The sequence below is a fragment of the Syngnathus acus genome, chromosome 15 (genome assembly GCF_901709675.1).
Source record: "Syngnathus acus chromosome 15, fSynAcu1.2, whole genome shotgun sequence".
Taxonomy (NCBI): Eukaryota; Metazoa; Chordata; class Actinopteri; order Syngnathiformes; family Syngnathidae; genus Syngnathus; species Syngnathus acus.
Window position 1 is genome coordinate 3,490,305 of NC_051100.1, and position 17,682 is coordinate 3,507,986.

Genomic DNA, 17,682 nt, shown 5'->3' on the forward strand with positions numbered 1-17,682 from the left:
TTACCAGCGGTTGCCTAGCAACCGCAGTCAGATGACTGTCTGCAGACAGAACATGGCTGACCTGTCAGAAGTCCAATGAGGGAAAGGCCGAATTTAGCATAATCGATCATTTGTTCGCCGTCTTTTCTCATCGCATTCCAAAGCGGTTCTTTGAGCCAGACGTCTTTGAGGTAAGCACGCTTTCCGTTTCAGAGGAAAATGTATCTTTCGCGTGTGTCTGTCTTTGCGGGGGGCTCTTTGCGAGCGCTAACGTCTACGTTGGTTAGCTAAGTTGAGCTAGCTGCTAACTAAACACCCACACTCGCTCCCCTGCCTGTTAAAATATTTCCAACTTTTTTTCAAAGTAACAGAATGTCACAACGTTTTTTGCAATACGTTGTTTTTAAATGCAACAAGTCGGCCTTAAAGCAGTCGAATGGCGACATATAATAAAGCTGGCGTTTATATGTAGTTGTGGCTAGTTAAGCTGTGTCATATTTTAATTAGTCTGAATCCTAAAAAAAAAGGTATCTAATTTCAGTCGAGGGCGGTTTGTTTAACAGTGGGGTGTTTTAAAACCTTTGACCCAGGGCAACAGTTCCAGCCCGAGTTCACCTTTAAAAGAGCCTATTGATTGCCAGCCATTTTAGACCCTTCTTATCTTTCAAGGCACACTGAATATTGTTTTGACGATGTAAACCTAGAAACCAAATAAAACATTAGATTATCTTCTTCCATTACAAAATATTGGTTCTATTCTACCTTGTTTCATTTTTTAGTGATCAGCAGTGGAACAAAATCATCAAACATCTGAACAGTTCAATGAAAATGTACTATTGATGACAAAATACTGTAATCACATATAGTGTAACAACTTTACAGTTGCCAAATTTGACAAACTTCTTGCATGCTGTTTAATAGTAGTTGTAATTTTTAGTAGCGTGTGCGAACATTGTGGCTTCTTTCAACCTATTTATAGAATAAGGCGTTTGTATTGTTTTTTTTTTTTTAAACAGTTTACTGAGAACAAAGTGTATTGTGATTTATTTTTTTTTCCAAATTATGTTTTACACAAAAACAAAAGTGGTAATGCTGCATACTTCAAAAGTGATGAATGGTAAAATGCTTCGCTGTCTGCAGATGAACGGGATGTCAGATGGGATGTCGAATGGCCCGGACGGGAGTGAGCACCCCGGTAATGATGCTCAGGTTTGGGAGAGACCGTGGACCCTCGACGAGATGCGGCAGAGCAGCGCCAACTGGTCTCTCGCGGCCGACTCGGGGGTAACGTCAAACATCAAAACGTTCTCTCAGAATCAGCTGTATTGAAGACTGTTGACCTCCCCTTTTTTTTTTTTTTCTTAATATCCTCCATTCAGCTCTTCTTATTCCTTCAAGACTTCTCTCAGAGAATGCTCTCCAGGACACATGAGATGGAAAAGCAGCTGGACAGCTTGATCCGAGACACCAAGGCCACCGATAGCAGTCTGCACTCGGTCTTCAACGACTTCCTCATGCTCTCCAATACGCAGTTTATCGAGAATGTAAACTCAAAACTTCCGCTTTGTAGTCGTCAGTTGGCCTGACTTTAGACTTTAGACGGACGTGTTGCATCAACATTTGTTTCCTGTTGCAGAGAGTGTACGATGAAGAGGTTGAGGAGCCCGTGCCCAAGACTGATGCTGCGGACAAGCAAGCTGATCAGGTATCAATAAGATTGATTTTTAATATTGTAAGTGTTTGCGAGGGTTTCAACTCCCTCGAATTACGGGGAAATACACTTGTAATTGTTTCTCAAATTATTCAAATCTGTTTGGCATGCCAGATCATGTTAGCAAGCAAGGGTTCCACTAGAGAGCGCTAGAGAAAGACTGCAATTATAAAAATAAGCCTTAGGTGGGAATCCGTTTGAGTATTTCTCTGGCATGGTTTCCCAACAGAAAAGCCGTGAGCAGAAAGAAGCCGAGCTGATCCCCAAAATGCAGGAAGCGGTGACTTACGGCCTGAAGGTGCTGGAGTCCGCCTTCGAGCACCTGGACATCAAAGCTGGAAACTCGGACTCCGAGGACGAGGAGGCCAGTGACAGATTAGAGGCAATCCTTGAGCCTAAGGTAAAGTCATTTTTGTTATGTTTCATAACTGATAACAATGCAGTATCTAACAATCTTTTTTTTTTTGTTGAAGGACCTCTACGTGGACAGACCTCTTCCTTTTCTGATTGGCTCCCAAGCCTTCATGGAACAAGAGGACGTCGGCCTTGGTGACCTGTCTAGTGATGGTAATGCATTCCTTTGCAATATATCTAAATTATTAATCCCCTCTTTTGATTGAAAATGGAAAGACAATGGCTTATTGTTGCAGAACTGTCAGTGGACAGCGAGAGAGACAGCGTGATCGACAGCGAAGACATCAAAGATGAAGATGTGAGAGCGCTTGTATCTTTTTCTTTCCCATTATGATCTATATTTTTGATCTTTTAATTTAAAAAAAAAAAAAAAAAATGCTTGATGTGCTCAGAATTCCGACGAGGACTTTATGCAGGAGGCCGATCGTCATAGTAACAAGAAGGTACGCTAAGTTAGCTAGCTCAGAACTACACGGTCATTAAATTTCACACTTTAAAAAAAAAAAATGGACTCTTACAGAAGGCGTCGTCTATGGTGAGCTCGGAAGAGGATGAAGACGATGATGATTCTGATATATTTGGAGAGTCGGACAAGGAGGAGGAGGATGCAAAGGTAGGTTTCGTGTCTCGTCTAATTAATCAAAATGTAATCGTGACTGTGATTTGGCTTTTCACAACTGAACTTAAACATCCCGAATGTGTGGTCTGTTTCTCTGTGCCATTCAGAGCGCAGGCCCGTCGTCGTCTTTTGCCGATGAGCTGGCCGCCAGGATCAAGGGCGAAGTGGTTAGCAAACCGACGGGAGATCGAGCCTGTAAGTCGGCCTCGTTTGAATTTTCTTCGCCTTCCTCGCATTTGTAACCATCTTCATTGGAACACGAGACATTGTCAACAAAGCATGCTCATGGAGGTCTTCAAATCTTTTAAGCCTTGTCGTCAAGGAAGAAAAGCAAAAGCAGAAAAGAAGCAAAGTCTGCCAACTCGCATGGTACGGACGGGCTTTTCATTCATCCTCATCGTTCTGTGCGTTTTTTTTGTTTTTTCTTTCCCACTCCAAACCCATCATATGGCTCACGTGTTTCTTTTCGTTCATACAGCGGACGAAGACGACAGCGACGACATGTTCAAACCTCCAAAAATGGAGTCGGATGACGACAAAGACGACGAGGATGAATTCTCGCCGTTTGGCGGGAAAAGCGGTCTCTTCAGCGGGGGGAAAGGCCTCTTTGACGATGACGACGAAGTAATATCTTCTATCAACATTTTGGATTTCAGTACAGATATCAGGCAGCATCTTTCAGCAATTTTTTTTTCTATTGGATCCCACACAGGGTGATTTGTTCTCTGATGCACCAAGGCTTCCTGTGTCCAAAGAAGAGAAGTCAACAAACGAAAGCATCAAAACCGCCACTAAAGCTGCAGGTAAAGGAAATCGGAAAGATGTTTGATTCCAATTTTTTTCTCGACAATACCAGCACCGATACCAAAGGCCTGATACTAATTTTTTATCTGCACTCATCCAATCGTCGTACATACCGTGTTCCCTCAGAAATATACTTTCATGTGACTGGTTTCCCCTGACAATCATCTGACTGGCTCGAGCAAAACTGCGGCAAATGCTAATGCTAGTTTAACTACGTGAGAAGATGAGGAAAATCGTACCACTAATAACCCTGAAATTGCGACCATGCCAAACTTATTTAGGTTAGCATAATAGAGGCATTCATGTCGATTTAAAAATATTCCTTATCTGTGTTTAGCTTGAAATGTGATTATTTTTGTTTCTTCCCCTTAAGAGCCTGACAAAGCCGGCAAGAAAATTCCACCTGGCGCCGTTTCAGTATTTCCAGGTAAATGCTGTCTGCTAGCATCGTGTAGGGTAAGGTTCTCAAACCAACAAAATTGTGCTTTCTTTTCAAACAGACAACAACCTCTTCAATCCAGTGGGTGACGGAATGGCTAGCAGAGAAAACGGAGCGTCGACCGGCAAATCCCATGTCACTCCAAAACCGGCCCCAGTCGCTGGGGGACTGTTTGATGAAGAGGATGATGACCAAGATGACTTCTTCAGTGGTAAAAGCAGAAAAAAAATCTTCCTCTGTTGACTTTGTTGGGGTTTATTAATCACTTTGAGTGGTTTGTATTTTTTTTTCCCACAGTCTCACAGGTCAAACCCAAACAGGCCCCTGACCTTTTCAAAGACGAGGACGGTGACATATTTAGCGAGAAGGCAGCTCAGAAAAAGGAGGCGGAACAGCCGCTTGCGCAATCGGAGAAGAAGGTAAACGACAGTATGACAACAAGAAGTTTTATGGAAGTTCTTGTCGTTCTAATGACTTTTATTTTTAGATGCCTGCGGGTGCCATCTCCATGTTTGGCCCTGGAACACAAAGCTTACTCTCTGAAGGCCTGAAGAAACGTCAAACCTCCCGCAGCGACGAGTCTGACAAATCTGAGAAGGTTTGACGAGCATATTTACCAGAACTTCAGTATTTGTTTCAAGACTTTTGACTGGCATCTGCTTCTTCAGAACGGGCTGAATCCAGATGTTGGACCAGCTGTCACTCAGACCCAGAAACCTCTCACAAGTCGTCTCTTCTCTGATGATAAAGACACCCAAGTAAGTCTCTCAAGTTCCTTCACATTATCTACTTTCCTCTGTTTATTTTGTCCGTCTTCCCTTGTCTAGATTTTTCCGACTATCCCCAAGAGTCAGTCGGATCCCCACACGATGAGCCAGAGCAGAATCAACAAGCCTCCTCTGTCCTTATTCGATGATGATGATGAAGAGGTGACCGCAACAAATATTTGTATCCACGCCCCGATCGGGTTTTTTTTTTTTTTTTTTTTAGATTTCCTCAAATAGTAGCCGTATTTCTTCTTGCAGGATCTCTTTGCATCTGCTTCAAACTCCAAGCCCAAATCGAATCCAGCTAAAACAGCCACGCAGCAGCCCAGTAAAGCTCTCTCTAGCTCCCTCTTCAGTGACGATGAGGTATTTCAGGAGATCATTTCATCACTCAGTCTGCAATGCGCTTTACTAACTTTATGAACATTGGACCAGGACCAGTGGTTAAGCCCTCAAATGAGTGCTACCACGCAAGAAAGCCAGACGGGAGGAATGAAACCAAGCGCCAGCGCCCCCTCCAGTCTCCCAAGTGTTATGACGTCGCAGAAAGGCAGCCTCTTTGACGATGACGATGATCTCTTCGCTCCGGTGAAAGAGTTGAGGTATTTAAAAAAATATTCCACTCTAGACTGGGAACGTCACGAAGTGTACATATTAGGAAAATAATCGATGCTATACTCAATGATGAATGCGTTGCCATCTAACGCAGTCCGAAGACACCCCAGAGAAGTCTTTTGTTCGAGGACGAGGATGATGAAGATAAAGGATCCCTGTTTGGAATCAAAACCGACGAGGTCAAAAACGCAGCAGCTAAAGTGAGTACAACAGGGAAAACTAATTTGTTTCATTGCCGATTTAGTCGACTGATTTTTTTTTTTCCTCTGTTGATTCTCAGCCTACGTCGCTGTTGGAAAAATCACCAGATTCGGCTAAGAAGGGATTGAAAGAAAAACCATCAGTGCCACAGAAACCGCCAGCGAAGCCCCCGGAGACCCCATCGCCGTCGTCGGAGTCCACCGAAATTAAGAAGAAGCCCGTTGGAGCCGTCAGCCTGTTTGGGGGCATTGACGTTCTGGCCAAAAAGCAAGCAAAGAGCATTTTGGATGAAGACGACGACGAACGTGACGGCCCGCCGCCGATGGTCAACACGCAAGAGAAAGTCAAAAGCAATGCTTTCAGTCTGTTTGATGATGATGATGAACAGGAGGATGAGCAGGATCCAATTTTCAACGCCAGTAAACCTACAGCCAGAAACACCGCAAAGGTTTCCCTTATTTATTTATTCTGTTCAGAAAAGCACGTTGACTAGTTAGCGGCTGAGCGCTTATAACTTGTATTGAAATTTGTTTTCAGCCCGCAGAGGAGCGACCGCAGGCAAAAAGCACCGGCGTGTTCCAGGATGAGGAATTGTTGTTTAGTCCCACAAAGCAGAAGGACAACGATCCAGACGTCGACCTCTTTGCCGTCTCGGATAAAACCACGGCCAGTATTTTTATCTGTTATTGTCCTCACTTGGCCACTCCTTTAGGAAGACCTTATGCAATCTTAATATGATCCAATATGGAATATTGTCAAGGTTAGGATGGATGTTGAAATGACCCGAATGTCTTTCATTTATAGAGCTCCGAGCTCAGCTCGGCAAAGCCGGCGCCGCCGAGTTTGTTTTTGGAAGACGAGGAAGACGACCTGTTTGCCTCCAGCAAGCCCCAATCGCCATCGGTACTGAATTGATTCCACTGCTCAACACTGCTCACATTTTAATCACAGATGTGTCCCTTCACACATTTCTTATGTTGATTTTGAAATGATCTTTACAGCAAGTTTTGAGAGCTTTTCAATTTTGGGTTTTAAGTTTGACAGACTTTTTTTTTTTTGGGCGTGGGGCTTCTCTTCCTCAGAAAGTAGCAGCGAAACACAGTACGTCGACTGACAGGCCGCCGCCAGTCAGGCCAGAAACAGTTTCGGAAATTCAGGTGAGTAGTATGAACTACTTGGACACACTATGCTGTGCCTTTTAGTGTGATATTAATAAATAATATAATCCAACTACACAGAAACCTGCACTTCTAAGTCCTGCAGAACCAAAAGAGCCGACGTCAAGGATCGGCAAACTTCAAGTAAATTTTGATTTATAAAATTCGAAACGATTTAATGTCTATGTATTACTCGTGACTCTTTTTATTTTATTTTAAGGCAAGTCTGAAGATCAACCCTGCTGCATTTTTCCCTGGCTCAGCCCCCAGCATGCCGGGGGCCGTCAGCGTACTCCCGGGTCTGGATCCCAGTTCCTCCTCTGGGGTCTCCAGCTCCAGCATAAGCCCCAGTCCCGCCACGACGCCAATCGGCGCCCGGACGGACAGTGAGCCGGGAATCGGCTTCGACGCGCCGCTCCAGGTTCCGACTTTGCAGAGCGCAAACAAGGTGGGTGAAGTGATTGTCTGTACTGGTCAGCCACAATATTAGGTACACTGTGACACTTTCCAATTCAGAATATGTTTTTTTCTTTGTACGCAGAATCGTGTGAGAGCTTCCATACGTCGCAGACCGCAGTCCAGAGCAGCGAGGCAAGCGTCTCAAAGATCAGCAGACGACCAAGAGCAACGAGAGGACAATCCCCCTGGAGCCTCCACCTCCGACTTGTTTTCTTCCGTCCCGCCCCCGTCAGACCACTCAAGCCAGACTGCTATCCCGCAGAACTCCGCTCCTATTACATCCTCGCCTCCATCTTCTCAAATGTCCACTGAGCCTTCTTTGCCGACGCCGCCTGTATCTAAACACCCCAAGAAGCAAGACTCTAGTAAGGACAGCAACCAAGGCAAGGTCCCGCTCCCTTTTGAGGAGGAGGAGGACATTTTTGCTTCAGACAGTATTTTCACAAGCACGCTTGCCGCCAGCGTCTCCACCAAGAAGGCCGAACATCCGCCTGCGGCGGCACCGAAGAAAGACCTCAGCAACCTCCCGTCAATTTTCGACGACAACAGCGATGACCTTTTCCAGACATTGAAACCAAAGTCGGCAACAAAGGTGGCCAAGACGTCGGCCTTTTTGGAAGACGATGACGACAATGACGACTTCTTTGGAGTGAAGAGCAGCTCGGCGGCTACGTCCGCGATTAGCAGCGACGTCAAGAGCGGCAACAGCTTTCCCAAGCAAGATATTTTTGAGGTAACGTCATTTGTTACATTCCCAGTCAAATTTTGGACAGTTTCTCATTTCCTATCACTAGAAACTGTGTCTCAACATGCGAGTAGTAGTGTTGACCCCCTTTCCAAAAGTATTGGAACAGCTTGGTCATTTCAACAGCTTTTGTGAAAGAAAAATCACATCATCATCGGCAAAAACTCTGCCTTCACAGGATGACGTTGCCATCTTGCCTAAAGCCCCCAGAAAGGAAAAAGACAAGCCCATCGACGTCAGTCTGTTTGACGACAACGTCGACATCTTTGCCGACCTGGCAGACTCTTCCGCACCGAAACAAAAGAAGAGCAAAGCCAAGGCGGCCGGCGGGTCCATCTTTGATGACGACATGGGTAAGTAAATCTCCACTATTTGAGGAAATACCAAATGTATTATTTGTGATCCTACATTTTCTTTCCTTAAGATGACATATTTGCACCAAGTGCAGTCAAAACGGCGACCAAGGTGACTCCGAAAGCAAAGACCTCGCCTCCCTCCCAGAAGACCAGCACAGCAGTGGACACGAGTAACATATTTGATGATCCACTTAATGCTCTGGGGAAGAATTGAAGTCGATTTGTACAGTTATGGATCAACTCCGTAGTATTTTTTTGGATTGCTGAACCCGCAAGAGATCGGGCACACAGTCTTGATTGATGGAGCATTCCCAAATTCTCATCCATTCGTTGCCTCGCATCTTTATTTTGTAATATTTAGTACGGACTGTTAATAATTAGACATGATAGCACTTTATGAAGATACCGTTGTGCTTAGTTAGACGCTGAGGCTAACAGTAGATTTGCTTTTTTTTTTTGCTTTGCCATGTTGAGATTTCCTGTCTATAAGTGCCATGTCATTTTCGTCAAGGCAGTTCGTAAGAGTTTTGACACTCATCCATTTCTTAACTTTTGCTGTGAGAAAACTAGAAATGGCATTTTTATCTACTAAAATGAAACATTTTATACAATCTAAGATGTGTGGTTATTTTTGGGGGGGGGGGGTATTTTCTTTTTTTGAATGCTGTAAAAATGAAGAGCTCTTTTCCAAAGCACAATAAAACCATTAAATTACATTATTAATGTTTCAACTGGAAAGTTTACATTCTGTATATTAGTTTCTTTTTTTTTAGTCGGAACATGTTCAACAATGAGGCCATAACTTGAAAGATATCACAAACATAAGATATCTTTTTCAGGGTCAAAATCTTTTGGATTGATTCATAAATATTTACAAAATAATTGGTACACTGTAAAACAAAATGCATAAACATTAATATGATAGAAGTAAGCCAAAAATGCAAAACAACAAAAACAATCAAAGAATGCTATATCCGAAATGTTACAAAAACTTTTATTCCAGGACTAGTATTGCACAAATACGGTAATTTATTGCTCACAAAAAGCAAACTTAATAAAACCTGGAAGCTCTTTAAATCTACGAAGCAACGATTTGTTACATTGTGGTGTCAATCCTATTTAAGACCCGCCTCTATCTGCCTAAACACTCAAGATAAGTGGTGGAACTAGTGTCAATCAAATTTAAGACCCGCCCCATCTCGTCTTTTCTCTAAATTGATTGGTTAGTTGTGTGTCAATCAAATAAGATCCGCCCTTAACTTCTCATTTTCCTTGCAGCAATTGGTTACATCGAAGCGTCAATTAAAGGCAGCCGCGGAGGTGATGTCTCGCCCTCCCCCGGCCCGGCGTGAGTGACAGGTACGACAGCGTCGCGAACACGGCGACGGGCGACCTAACACAGACGCGACCCTGCGGGTTCGTTCTGTTTGTGGCGTTGAACGTGATGCAATGCTCTGTTTTCGCGAACGTAACGCCGCCCACGACAGCGACACCGGCAGACGGGAAGCGAGGACGGAACCCACGGGTGTAGCCTAGCTCGCTCGCCGGCTAACTAGCTCGCGGTATGTGTGGAGCGGTAGCCATTGTTTGAGCTGTTGGCTAACATGGCAACGTCGGCTAAGGACAGCAGCGTCGGCTAGACGGGAAGCTCGCCGCCTTGTAATTCACGGTAAGCAACACTTTAACCTCGCTCCTTTTTAAAAAGCGGAATGTTTCAATAGCACCTGCGTCGACTCTTGCTCTCCTTTGAGCACCGTTACCCTAAATGAACCAACATTGTCACTGTTTGAAGGCAGTGTTTTGACTTTTGCTGCCTTTTGTGCGAGTGTAGCTTGCGAGCGCCTCATCTAAAACCTTCTCACGAAGGCCTCATTGATGAACAGCCCGCAGAGAAAGCAAGACAAGCATCCCATAATTTTCCATTGTATCGTGCTTTGTCTTAAGCCCTTGTAATGGGCTATTGTGCGGTCACAATATTAGGTACCCCTGCCCAGTCCACCCACCCCCCACAAGGATGCTGATGATGACACAAAGGTAATGTTGCTGCTTTGTGTTTGCATTTACAGGCCACACTATTGAATGTTTGAGTGATGCTGGCAGACAGTGTGAATAAACACGTTTTTTTTTTTTGGGCTGTGTGCATCCAGTTGCTGCACTGCATCAGATTGAGCTGTTCCGAATTATTCTTTCCCATCTCAGGTTAGCCTAAAATACATAAACAGGTCATTTGTATCTCAAAGCACCACTGCATCCTTAATTCAGTGGTCACGAAACTAATTTAACATGTTATTATTAAATGGATGCCTTATGAACCATGTCAATCAAAAGTTAGCTCTAGCGTTTGTATTTGTTCTGTTCTTCCTTTTAATTCTTAATTGTCGGATTGTGCCGAGCGCGGTTTGGCACCATGAAGACGACTGACCTCCGGCCGTGCACCTGTTCTTTGGCTTCTGGCTGAAGCCTTGCGTGCGTCTCTGAATGTTTCATGAGACCATTGTACACGCTGACCGAGTATCTGAGTGTCAATCTGATTACATAACTTTTTTTTTTTTTAACTTCACAGTTGTGGTCATCCCACACGATGAGTGACGGTCCCCCAGCCAGGAAGCACAGCCTGCCCCTCTCTCCCACACCTTGGGCCACACCTCCGCTTTGGCTACCCTCCTAAAGCCCCCCCCCCCCCATCTACCGCCTCCCTCCCCACCAGCCGAGATGACCGACAGGAAGGAGCCTCCCTTCTTCAACGATGACCGCGTGGGAGGTTTCCATCACAAGATTCCTCTGTACGACCCCATAGAGCTGTTCATCGAAACCCTGACCGGGACGTGTTTCGAGTTGCGCGTGTTGCCCTTCGAGGCCGTCATCTCAGTCAAGGCAAAGATTCAAAGACTCGAAGGTACGAATAAAAGTTGTCGAGAAAATGATTTTTATTTTTAAATGAGTCATTTTAAAGCTCAACAGGGTTTGTGAGCGTCCTTGGGACACTGACCTTGTCCAAAAAATGTCTCCTTTTTGTGTTTATGCATCAGCCAGTGTTTTTCCCTCATGGCGCCAATCACTCCCAAACGGTGGCTTGGCTCCAGCGCCAGGTCACGGAGTCCATTCGCTCACTTCATTTGCATTCCCAAGACTTCTCTCGAGATCAACCCGTCACACTCACCATCCCTTGAGCTCAGATTTCTTACAGAGTGCCAAACACATCTCTAGATCGAATAACAATAACGTGAAACTGTCATGTCGTCCATCTCTAACCATTTTGCCAACACAAACTGCAAAACAATAAGAAGATAAAATTGAGCGGTAAATAAAGCCGAACAAGCTGAACGTGATGAGATGGGTCATCGACCGACGAAGCTGGTCTCCGCAGTAGCGTTGAGCTGTCTGAAGAGGGCAGTCATGAGCTTTAGTGACTTGAACTATCGACTCTCATAAACCTCTGCAGCTCTGTATTGATTTCTCACTTGGCCTCTTGTGTGTCTGTGCGTGTGTGTGTGTGTGTGTAAAGGCATCCCAGTTAGCCAGCAACACCTCATCTGGAACAACCTGGAGCTGGATGATGACCACTGTCTCCACGATTACGGGTAAGTGCCCCCCCCAGTTTTTAAAAAAATTATTTTACTTCACACTAAATCCACGGATTATTCAACCGCGCTTAACGAATGACTAAAGTTTGACGTCTCACCACAGTTTGCGTTCTCGGCCAAATATTCAAATCAATTTGGAAATCAGATTGTTTTTCTACAGTTGTACTTCAAGCTCGGCCTTATTTGCACCTTAGTTTCTGTCTTTTAATTTTTTTTTTTACCGCATTTATAGTCAGCGCATGTGTTTTTTGCAGGATTGCGGAGGGCTGTACTCTGAAGCTGGTCTTAGCCATGAGGGGAGGTCCAATCAACACCAGAAGGGGTGAGGAAAAAGACCACTGACAAGATGGATGCAGGTCTTTTCTTTGACAGTCTTCTTTTCCCAGTAACTATGGAGGATCCCGTGAAGGAGGCGGCGGACTCGATGGAGGGCACAAAGGAGGAAGGTTGGGAGAAGACTCCGGCCAACAAGCAAGTCACGTTTGTTGTCTACCGCGAAGGCGACCAGCTCAACTTTTTCCGGGTGGTGGACAGGGGAGACGGTTCCCTTACGCCTCTATCGGAATCCCTCAGGTCTGCGTTCCGATAATTTCTTTTTCTTTATAACCCAGCTGGTCACAGACAAAAAAAAAGTTTGAATTCCGAGAGCGTTTCACCGATGTACGCATGCGCCTGCTTTTTCAGCGGCGGCTCCGTTTACATGTGCACCGAGGAGGACGGCGGCGGCGTCAGCGGAGAGCGCTCTGCCGCTGCGGCGAGCCTGGAAAACTCTATCACCATGAATAAAATGAAGCTGCTCAAAGCCAAGATGGAAGACATGAACATCAACAAGAAGGTAAGACCAAATGTTGTTTTGGAATCCTCGAAAGTGGAAATCTCTAAACGGCACTCTTCATTCCGCAGCCGAAGAAGACGAGTAAGGCAAAACCGCGCCCCCCTGTCGGTCTCCATCCCTGCGGCGGCGGGCCAACGCCTTCCATCACGCGAATCCATCAGCGCCTCTTGCGTTCGCTCCCCCAGATTAACCAGTCTCGCCAGTTCAGTGGGCATCTACCTCCCATAGCGGACCAAGAACTCCCGTCGCCGCACGCCGCCGCTTCCCCTTCTTCCCAGTTGCCCGTCCCGAGACGGCCGCCTCCCTCGTTCCCCTCGTCGTCTTGCTACATGCTCCAGGAGGAGGAGCCGTGGGAGACGTGCCCGCCTCTGGCAAAGATTCGGCCCCCTCCCAAAGTCTCCCGCTTGGACATCGGCGGCACCAGGCTGATGAGGGACTGCGTCTACCCGCAGCTCCCTCCGCTGTGCACCAGGAATTCGCCCGATGCCACGTTTGACCCGCTCAAGCCGGTCGGCGAGGCGGTCGGGGTGAGTTTATTAGACGAGGCCGGCGGGCTGGTGGCGCCATCCCACACCGCCGCTTCGTTCGGCGAGCTGGCGGACCCCCTGAGTCTGGACCTGTCCCCTCAGTCGGAGGAATCTTGCCGAGCTTTTGATGTCGGGGCGCCGCACCAGCTGCCGTTGCCCCCCTCCCCTCTCAGCACTTGGACGCTCGGGAGCGGCGGCGACACGCTGACCAGCAGAGCGGATGTAACACAGCTTAGCGCTTCCTTTCATTTAAGCCCGCCGTCGCCCGCCCCCACCTCCCCGAAGCCACGTTTCCAGCCTTTCGACGGCACGCTCCCCCTTCAGGTACTCGGCGCGGCACAGGTGAAGCCGACCACCCCGTCCCCCCTCCCGCCCGTGATGTCCGGTCACGGCGCGCGCCTAAGGGGCGTTCAGGTGGAGTCGCCCGGCAAGACGCCCGAGATTCTCTCCAAGAGGGAAGCCAGAGGCATCACCAAGATGGCCAGCCAAGCTTGTCGTGAGCAACTGGGCTCCCTGAGCAACTCGGCGCTCTTGGCGTCTCTCTCCGCCAGGCCCGTGAACGCAAGGAGAGCCGGGCTTGGCGTCCCCCTGCCCCCCGCTACTCCCATCGCACAGGGGATCCTGGGCTCCAGGCTGCCGGGCCTCCCGCAGGAGGCCGCCGCGCGACATCGAGCAACGGCCTCCTCGGTAAGAGCGGATGCTTGAATACAGATCATTTTGAAGACAAATTTCTACAATTGAGTCAAACTTAAACGATTGTCCCCTCCCCCTCCAGGCCAACAAATGTCTTGGGTCCAGCGGGGGAGTCATCCCTCCATTCGGGAGAATTGGTAAGAAAGACACCCTACTTGTGATTGTCACAGAAAAGAACTCGATAATGTTGCAGTCGCCGTATTTGCTGTTATTCTGCCTTGCTCTCTCCAACCGTGCTGAGTTTTTCAATTTCTCTCGTTGCACGGAAAAATGTTCAGCTTAAAACAGATCCAACTTTCTGCATGACTAAGCGGCTGACGCGGATAGGGTACACACATAAAAAAAGACAAAACATTCCAATCTGCTCCTTGTGCAGACTCACTTTTTTGAGATTAAAAAAAAAAAAAAAGATTCCATGAGGGTGTCCTCATGTAGGCGGGCTGTTTTTCTGCAAAGGCCTTCAGTTTAAAAACTATTGCTGGACGTCTGCATAAAGCGCTGGCCGGAGCCTCGCTAAGATGTGCTCGCCGATGATGCGTCTGAGCACTTTCATTGAGGGAACAAGTCCAGTCTGTCCTTACACGTATCACACAGGGCACCTCTGATCCCATAAATGTCTGATTTGTGGCCGACCAAGGTGCGCAAAAAAAGACACCACGAATGCAATCCGACAGCCGCTCCCATTTTATCAGACCTCCTTCCCTCGTCTCATCTACCTCGCGCTGCTCATTATCCTCAACACTTGTCTTTGTGAGCAATTCTGACAGCAGGATTAGCTTCGGACTGAATACAAGCACAAGAGCAAATAAGCCGGCGCGCAAACAATCGGTCGAATCCGCGCTATTGATCGTACGTCTCCGCTCTAGGAATGCGTTTTAACACTGCACACCTTGTTTACTTTGTGTGCCTCTGTCTTTCGTGCAGTGCCACCTTGAAAGACAAACATTTGAAATGCCACCTCGCAAGTGAGCTGAATTTGCGCCCATCATTTGTCATCGAACTGTCTTTGTTGCTGTTGTGTGTAAGGAACTCCGACATACCACCTACCTCCAGTCAAGGCCCCTGCGGGCGCCAAGAAGAAGAGTTCCAAGCACTGCTTCCTTTGCGGCAAGAAGACCGGCCTGGCCTCCAGCTACGAGTGCAGGTACGAGCGCTTGCCGCTAGACTCCAAACCGAGTCTCGCCGCTTTTGTACTCTGTTTGCCCGTGGGCCATCACGGCTACGCGTCGGCCGCCCGCTGAGTTGGAAGATGGCGGACAGGAGCGTTCAATCTGATGCAACCATGTGTAAACTTAAACGGCGATTGCTCAATCGCAACGCTGCTCTTGCACTCCAGTTTTGCATTCTTAGATGGGGGTTTTTTTGTGCATCAGAAAACGTACTGAAACCAGACCGACAAATCGAGGCTTCCTTTCTGAGGAAGACTATGTTTACAGTTTCATATTATCGTGAAAACCAGAGTGTTGTCTGCAGGCAGTAAAACAAAACTGTGCCGGAAAATCAATCCGAGCTGTTGCGCCAACATTGGCCACAGCCAATACAAACAGATTAGAATGCCCTGAATTAAAAAAAAAAAAACACAAAAAAGTGTAGTAACTAACAGATGCCTATCTAATAGACTGAGGGGAAACAACAGGATGACGGGAGCTGAAAAGAAAAGCAACTGTTAGTGACATCAGCCACACAATTAAAGCATGCAAACGGCAGCAAAAAAAAAATAAAAATCAAGCACAAACCCCAAAATGACTTCTGCTGCAGAACTAAATATAAAGCAGTGTTAATTATAGCTGCGACACGGTGACAAGAATATCTCCGTTTGATTGGTCAATCAGGTGCGGCAGCAACTTCTGTGCCACTCACCGCTATGCAGAGACGCACGACTGCTCGTACGACTACAAGGGGACGGGGAGGCGCTTCCTGCAGGACGCCAACCCGCTCGTCAGTGCCCCCAAGCTGCCCAAGATCTAAACAGTCCCTTACTAAAAACTTACTAAGGAGGAGACTCGCTCAACCCGGACGGATATTATTCACCGACGTGCGCATTGGATTTTTTGGATTTTTTTTATGTCCCTCTCTCGGCCACGGTGAACTCTCCTGTGAAAACGTGTGGACAAACAGCAGATGATCAATGTGAAAGTGTTTCTGTTGTTTTGTTTGTTCAATGAGCCCATCCAAGTCTGTGCATGTACGCTGGTTATTTTTGTGCAAAATATCTGCTGCATGTTCAGACCTTGAAAAGAAAAAGCTGATGGATTTCCATTGGACACGTCTTGGCCAGATGCACTTTAGAAAGATCATATTTAAAACTTTTATTCTGGCCCAACGGGTCTTTTTTTATTGTCATGTATGTTGTCTTTTTATTTTTGAATTGTATCTGCCCCTGAAATGTCTTGTCTTGTTACGGGCACATACACGTGACCACAAACAAACAAACTCCATCGACGTGTGTGTTTTATGATATTTATTCACGAAATATTTAAATTCAAGTATGCAGTCTGTCTGTTTGAATGCCGGTTGTAATTGTGTATAATTGAGAGCGGGGAAGACAAATGAAATCGGATATTTCAATGTCCTTAGCAAGATAACGTGGTTGCCATAAGAATCTTTTGTATTTTTTTTTTTATTAAATGCTCAGCCGTTGCAAAAATCTCCAAGCTGTCATATTTGCAGGGGTTTGACTTCAAATAAATTTTCTTTCCAAACCTTCAGAAACAACCACTTCTCATTTATTTCCTCAAATAGGTCCGCATCTTAAGACTTAATTCGGCCACTTGAGTCAATAGATGTTTCCTGTTTACTCTGAGGAAAGTAAAAGCCTGGTGGTAACCAGAACAGCAGCACCCGAACAACGGTGCCTCTCACTTCCAATTAAGATTGACTGTTGCTAACCAAAACAGCAAGATCTGCAGAAACGTGACCAGATATTGTGTAAAAGTCTTATTGTGGTTCCTTGGTCAGCATTAAAGACGATCTCATGTTGTGTGGAGTCTGGCATCTTTCCAGGAAACAGTTGTGTGGTCACTCCTGTTGCTAACCAAAACAGCAGCACATATAGAGTCACAAACAGATCAAGTGTGACTTATCATGTGATGTAAACAAATTCGCTGGCCCTAATGATGGACGCTGTTAGGAGTCTTAAATGTCCCGGTAGACCGACACCTGTTCAGTTGCTAACCAAAACAGCAGTAGCTTTCACATTGGAATAAAACCTATCGAGTCATATCTCAAATTAAAAGTCACAATGACACCATTCTCAACCTGGAATTGTTTTCTGCACCGTATTCTTGTATGTGGATGAAGTGACCCCAAAACCTGTTTTTGCTGCTGTTTGTTGAATTGTTTTCAGCCAAGCTGAACATGTAGCTGCCTCGAAATCCCCTTAATAGTTGACTGACTCATTCTAGTGCCAGTGATGTGCTGGTTGCTTAGCAACAAGATGACACTTTGTTTTGATTCCAGATGTATTAAAGATAAATTAAGAAGACAACACAGTATTTTGCAACATAACATGAATAGTATTTTAGTTTAGTTTCTTTTTAAACGTGCCTCCAATCTTAATCCTTGGATTGTATGCATGACAATTTGGTAAACTCACTTCGATCGGGAGAACAGGAGCTCCGTTGTCCCGCCCCGAGGACGCCGCGGCGGCCTGCGCATTCGTAATCAGGACAAACACAAGGACGAGTTTCGCATACATGGACAGCGATGCGAGATCGAGCCTGCAAATCAACATTACATTCCTGTGGTTAATAAGTGAATGATTGACTTGACTCTGGA

The 17,682-nt window shown here is 46.2% G+C and overlaps 2 protein-coding genes across 6 annotated transcripts in view; both read left to right on the forward strand.

Moving 5' to 3' along the window:
- washc2c (WASH complex subunit 2C) overlaps nt 1-17,682 on the forward strand; it is a 19,064-nt gene continuing 1,382 nt past the window's right edge. Inside the window, exons 1-31 of one of the 4 annotated variants that reach the window (XM_037271282.1) lie at nt 4-170; nt 1,120-1,263; nt 1,359-1,523; nt 1,616-1,684; nt 1,920-2,090; nt 2,164-2,257; nt 2,341-2,402; nt 2,497-2,547; nt 2,625-2,717; nt 2,831-2,918; nt 3,033-3,092; nt 3,202-3,347; nt 3,436-3,526; nt 3,901-3,954; nt 4,028-4,177; nt 4,264-4,385; nt 4,454-4,564; nt 4,635-4,724; nt 4,794-4,895; nt 4,992-5,099; nt 5,169-5,335; nt 5,443-5,548; nt 5,629-5,997; nt 6,087-6,215; nt 6,354-6,452; nt 6,632-6,706; nt 6,788-6,850; nt 6,927-7,154; nt 7,248-7,898; nt 8,089-8,263; nt 8,335-8,985. In XM_037271282.1, coding sequence (XP_037127177.1) covers nt 1,120-1,263; nt 1,359-1,523; nt 1,616-1,684; nt 1,920-2,090; nt 2,164-2,257; nt 2,341-2,402; nt 2,497-2,547; nt 2,625-2,717; nt 2,831-2,918; nt 3,033-3,092; nt 3,202-3,347; nt 3,436-3,526; nt 3,901-3,954; nt 4,028-4,177; nt 4,264-4,385; nt 4,454-4,564; nt 4,635-4,724; nt 4,794-4,895; nt 4,992-5,099; nt 5,169-5,335; nt 5,443-5,548; nt 5,629-5,997; nt 6,087-6,215; nt 6,354-6,452; nt 6,632-6,706; nt 6,788-6,850; nt 6,927-7,154; nt 7,248-7,898; nt 8,089-8,263; nt 8,335-8,480 — 4,179 coding nt within the window. In that variant the 5' untranslated portion in view covers nt 4-170 and the 3' untranslated portion in view covers nt 8,481-8,985. Of the gene's footprint in view, nt 171-1,119; nt 1,264-1,358; nt 1,524-1,615; nt 1,685-1,919; nt 2,091-2,163; nt 2,258-2,340; nt 2,403-2,496; nt 2,548-2,624; nt 2,718-2,830; nt 2,919-3,032; nt 3,093-3,201; nt 3,348-3,435; nt 3,527-3,900; nt 3,955-4,027; nt 4,178-4,263; nt 4,386-4,453; nt 4,565-4,634; nt 4,725-4,793; nt 4,896-4,991; nt 5,100-5,168; nt 5,336-5,442; nt 5,549-5,628; nt 5,998-6,086; nt 6,216-6,353; nt 6,453-6,631; nt 6,707-6,787; nt 6,851-6,926; nt 7,155-7,247; nt 7,899-8,088; nt 8,264-8,334; nt 8,986-17,682 lie in introns of those variants that run through there. The other 3 variants (XM_037271284.1, XM_037271283.1, XM_037271285.1) reach the window with 3 other exon arrangements.
- On the forward strand, nt 9,594-16,620 carry zfand4 (zinc finger, AN1-type domain 4). 2 transcript variants are annotated; one of them, XM_037271288.1, is made up of 11 exons: nt 9,594-9,935; nt 10,333-10,465; nt 10,830-11,162; nt 11,772-11,847; nt 12,105-12,172; nt 12,237-12,423; nt 12,535-12,685; nt 12,754-13,899; nt 13,988-14,042; nt 14,932-15,049; nt 15,738-16,620. In XM_037271288.1, exons 3-11 carry the CDS (start codon nt 10,979-10,981, stop codon nt 15,871-15,873), a joined length of 2,121 nt encoding a protein of 706 aa, XP_037127183.1. In that variant the 5' UTR covers nt 9,594-9,935; nt 10,333-10,465; nt 10,830-10,978; the 3' UTR covers nt 15,874-16,620. The 2 variants fall into 2 exon arrangements, with proteins under 2 accessions (XP_037127183.1, XP_037127182.1); XM_037271287.1 differs by lacking the exon at nt 10,333-10,465.

Coding starts and splice junctions, on each gene's coding strand:
- zfand4 (XM_037271288.1), top strand. CDS start 10,979: ATGACCGACAGGAAGGAGCCTCCCTTCTTCAACGATGACCGCGTGGGA. Junction 12,424..12,534: donor CCTCTATCGGAATCCCTCAG/GTCTGCGTTCCG, acceptor CTGCTTTTTCAG/CGGCGGCTCCGTTTACATGT. Junction 14,043..14,931: donor CCCTCCATTCGGGAGAATTG/GTAAGAAAGACA, acceptor GTTGTGTGTAAG/GAACTCCGACATACCACCTA.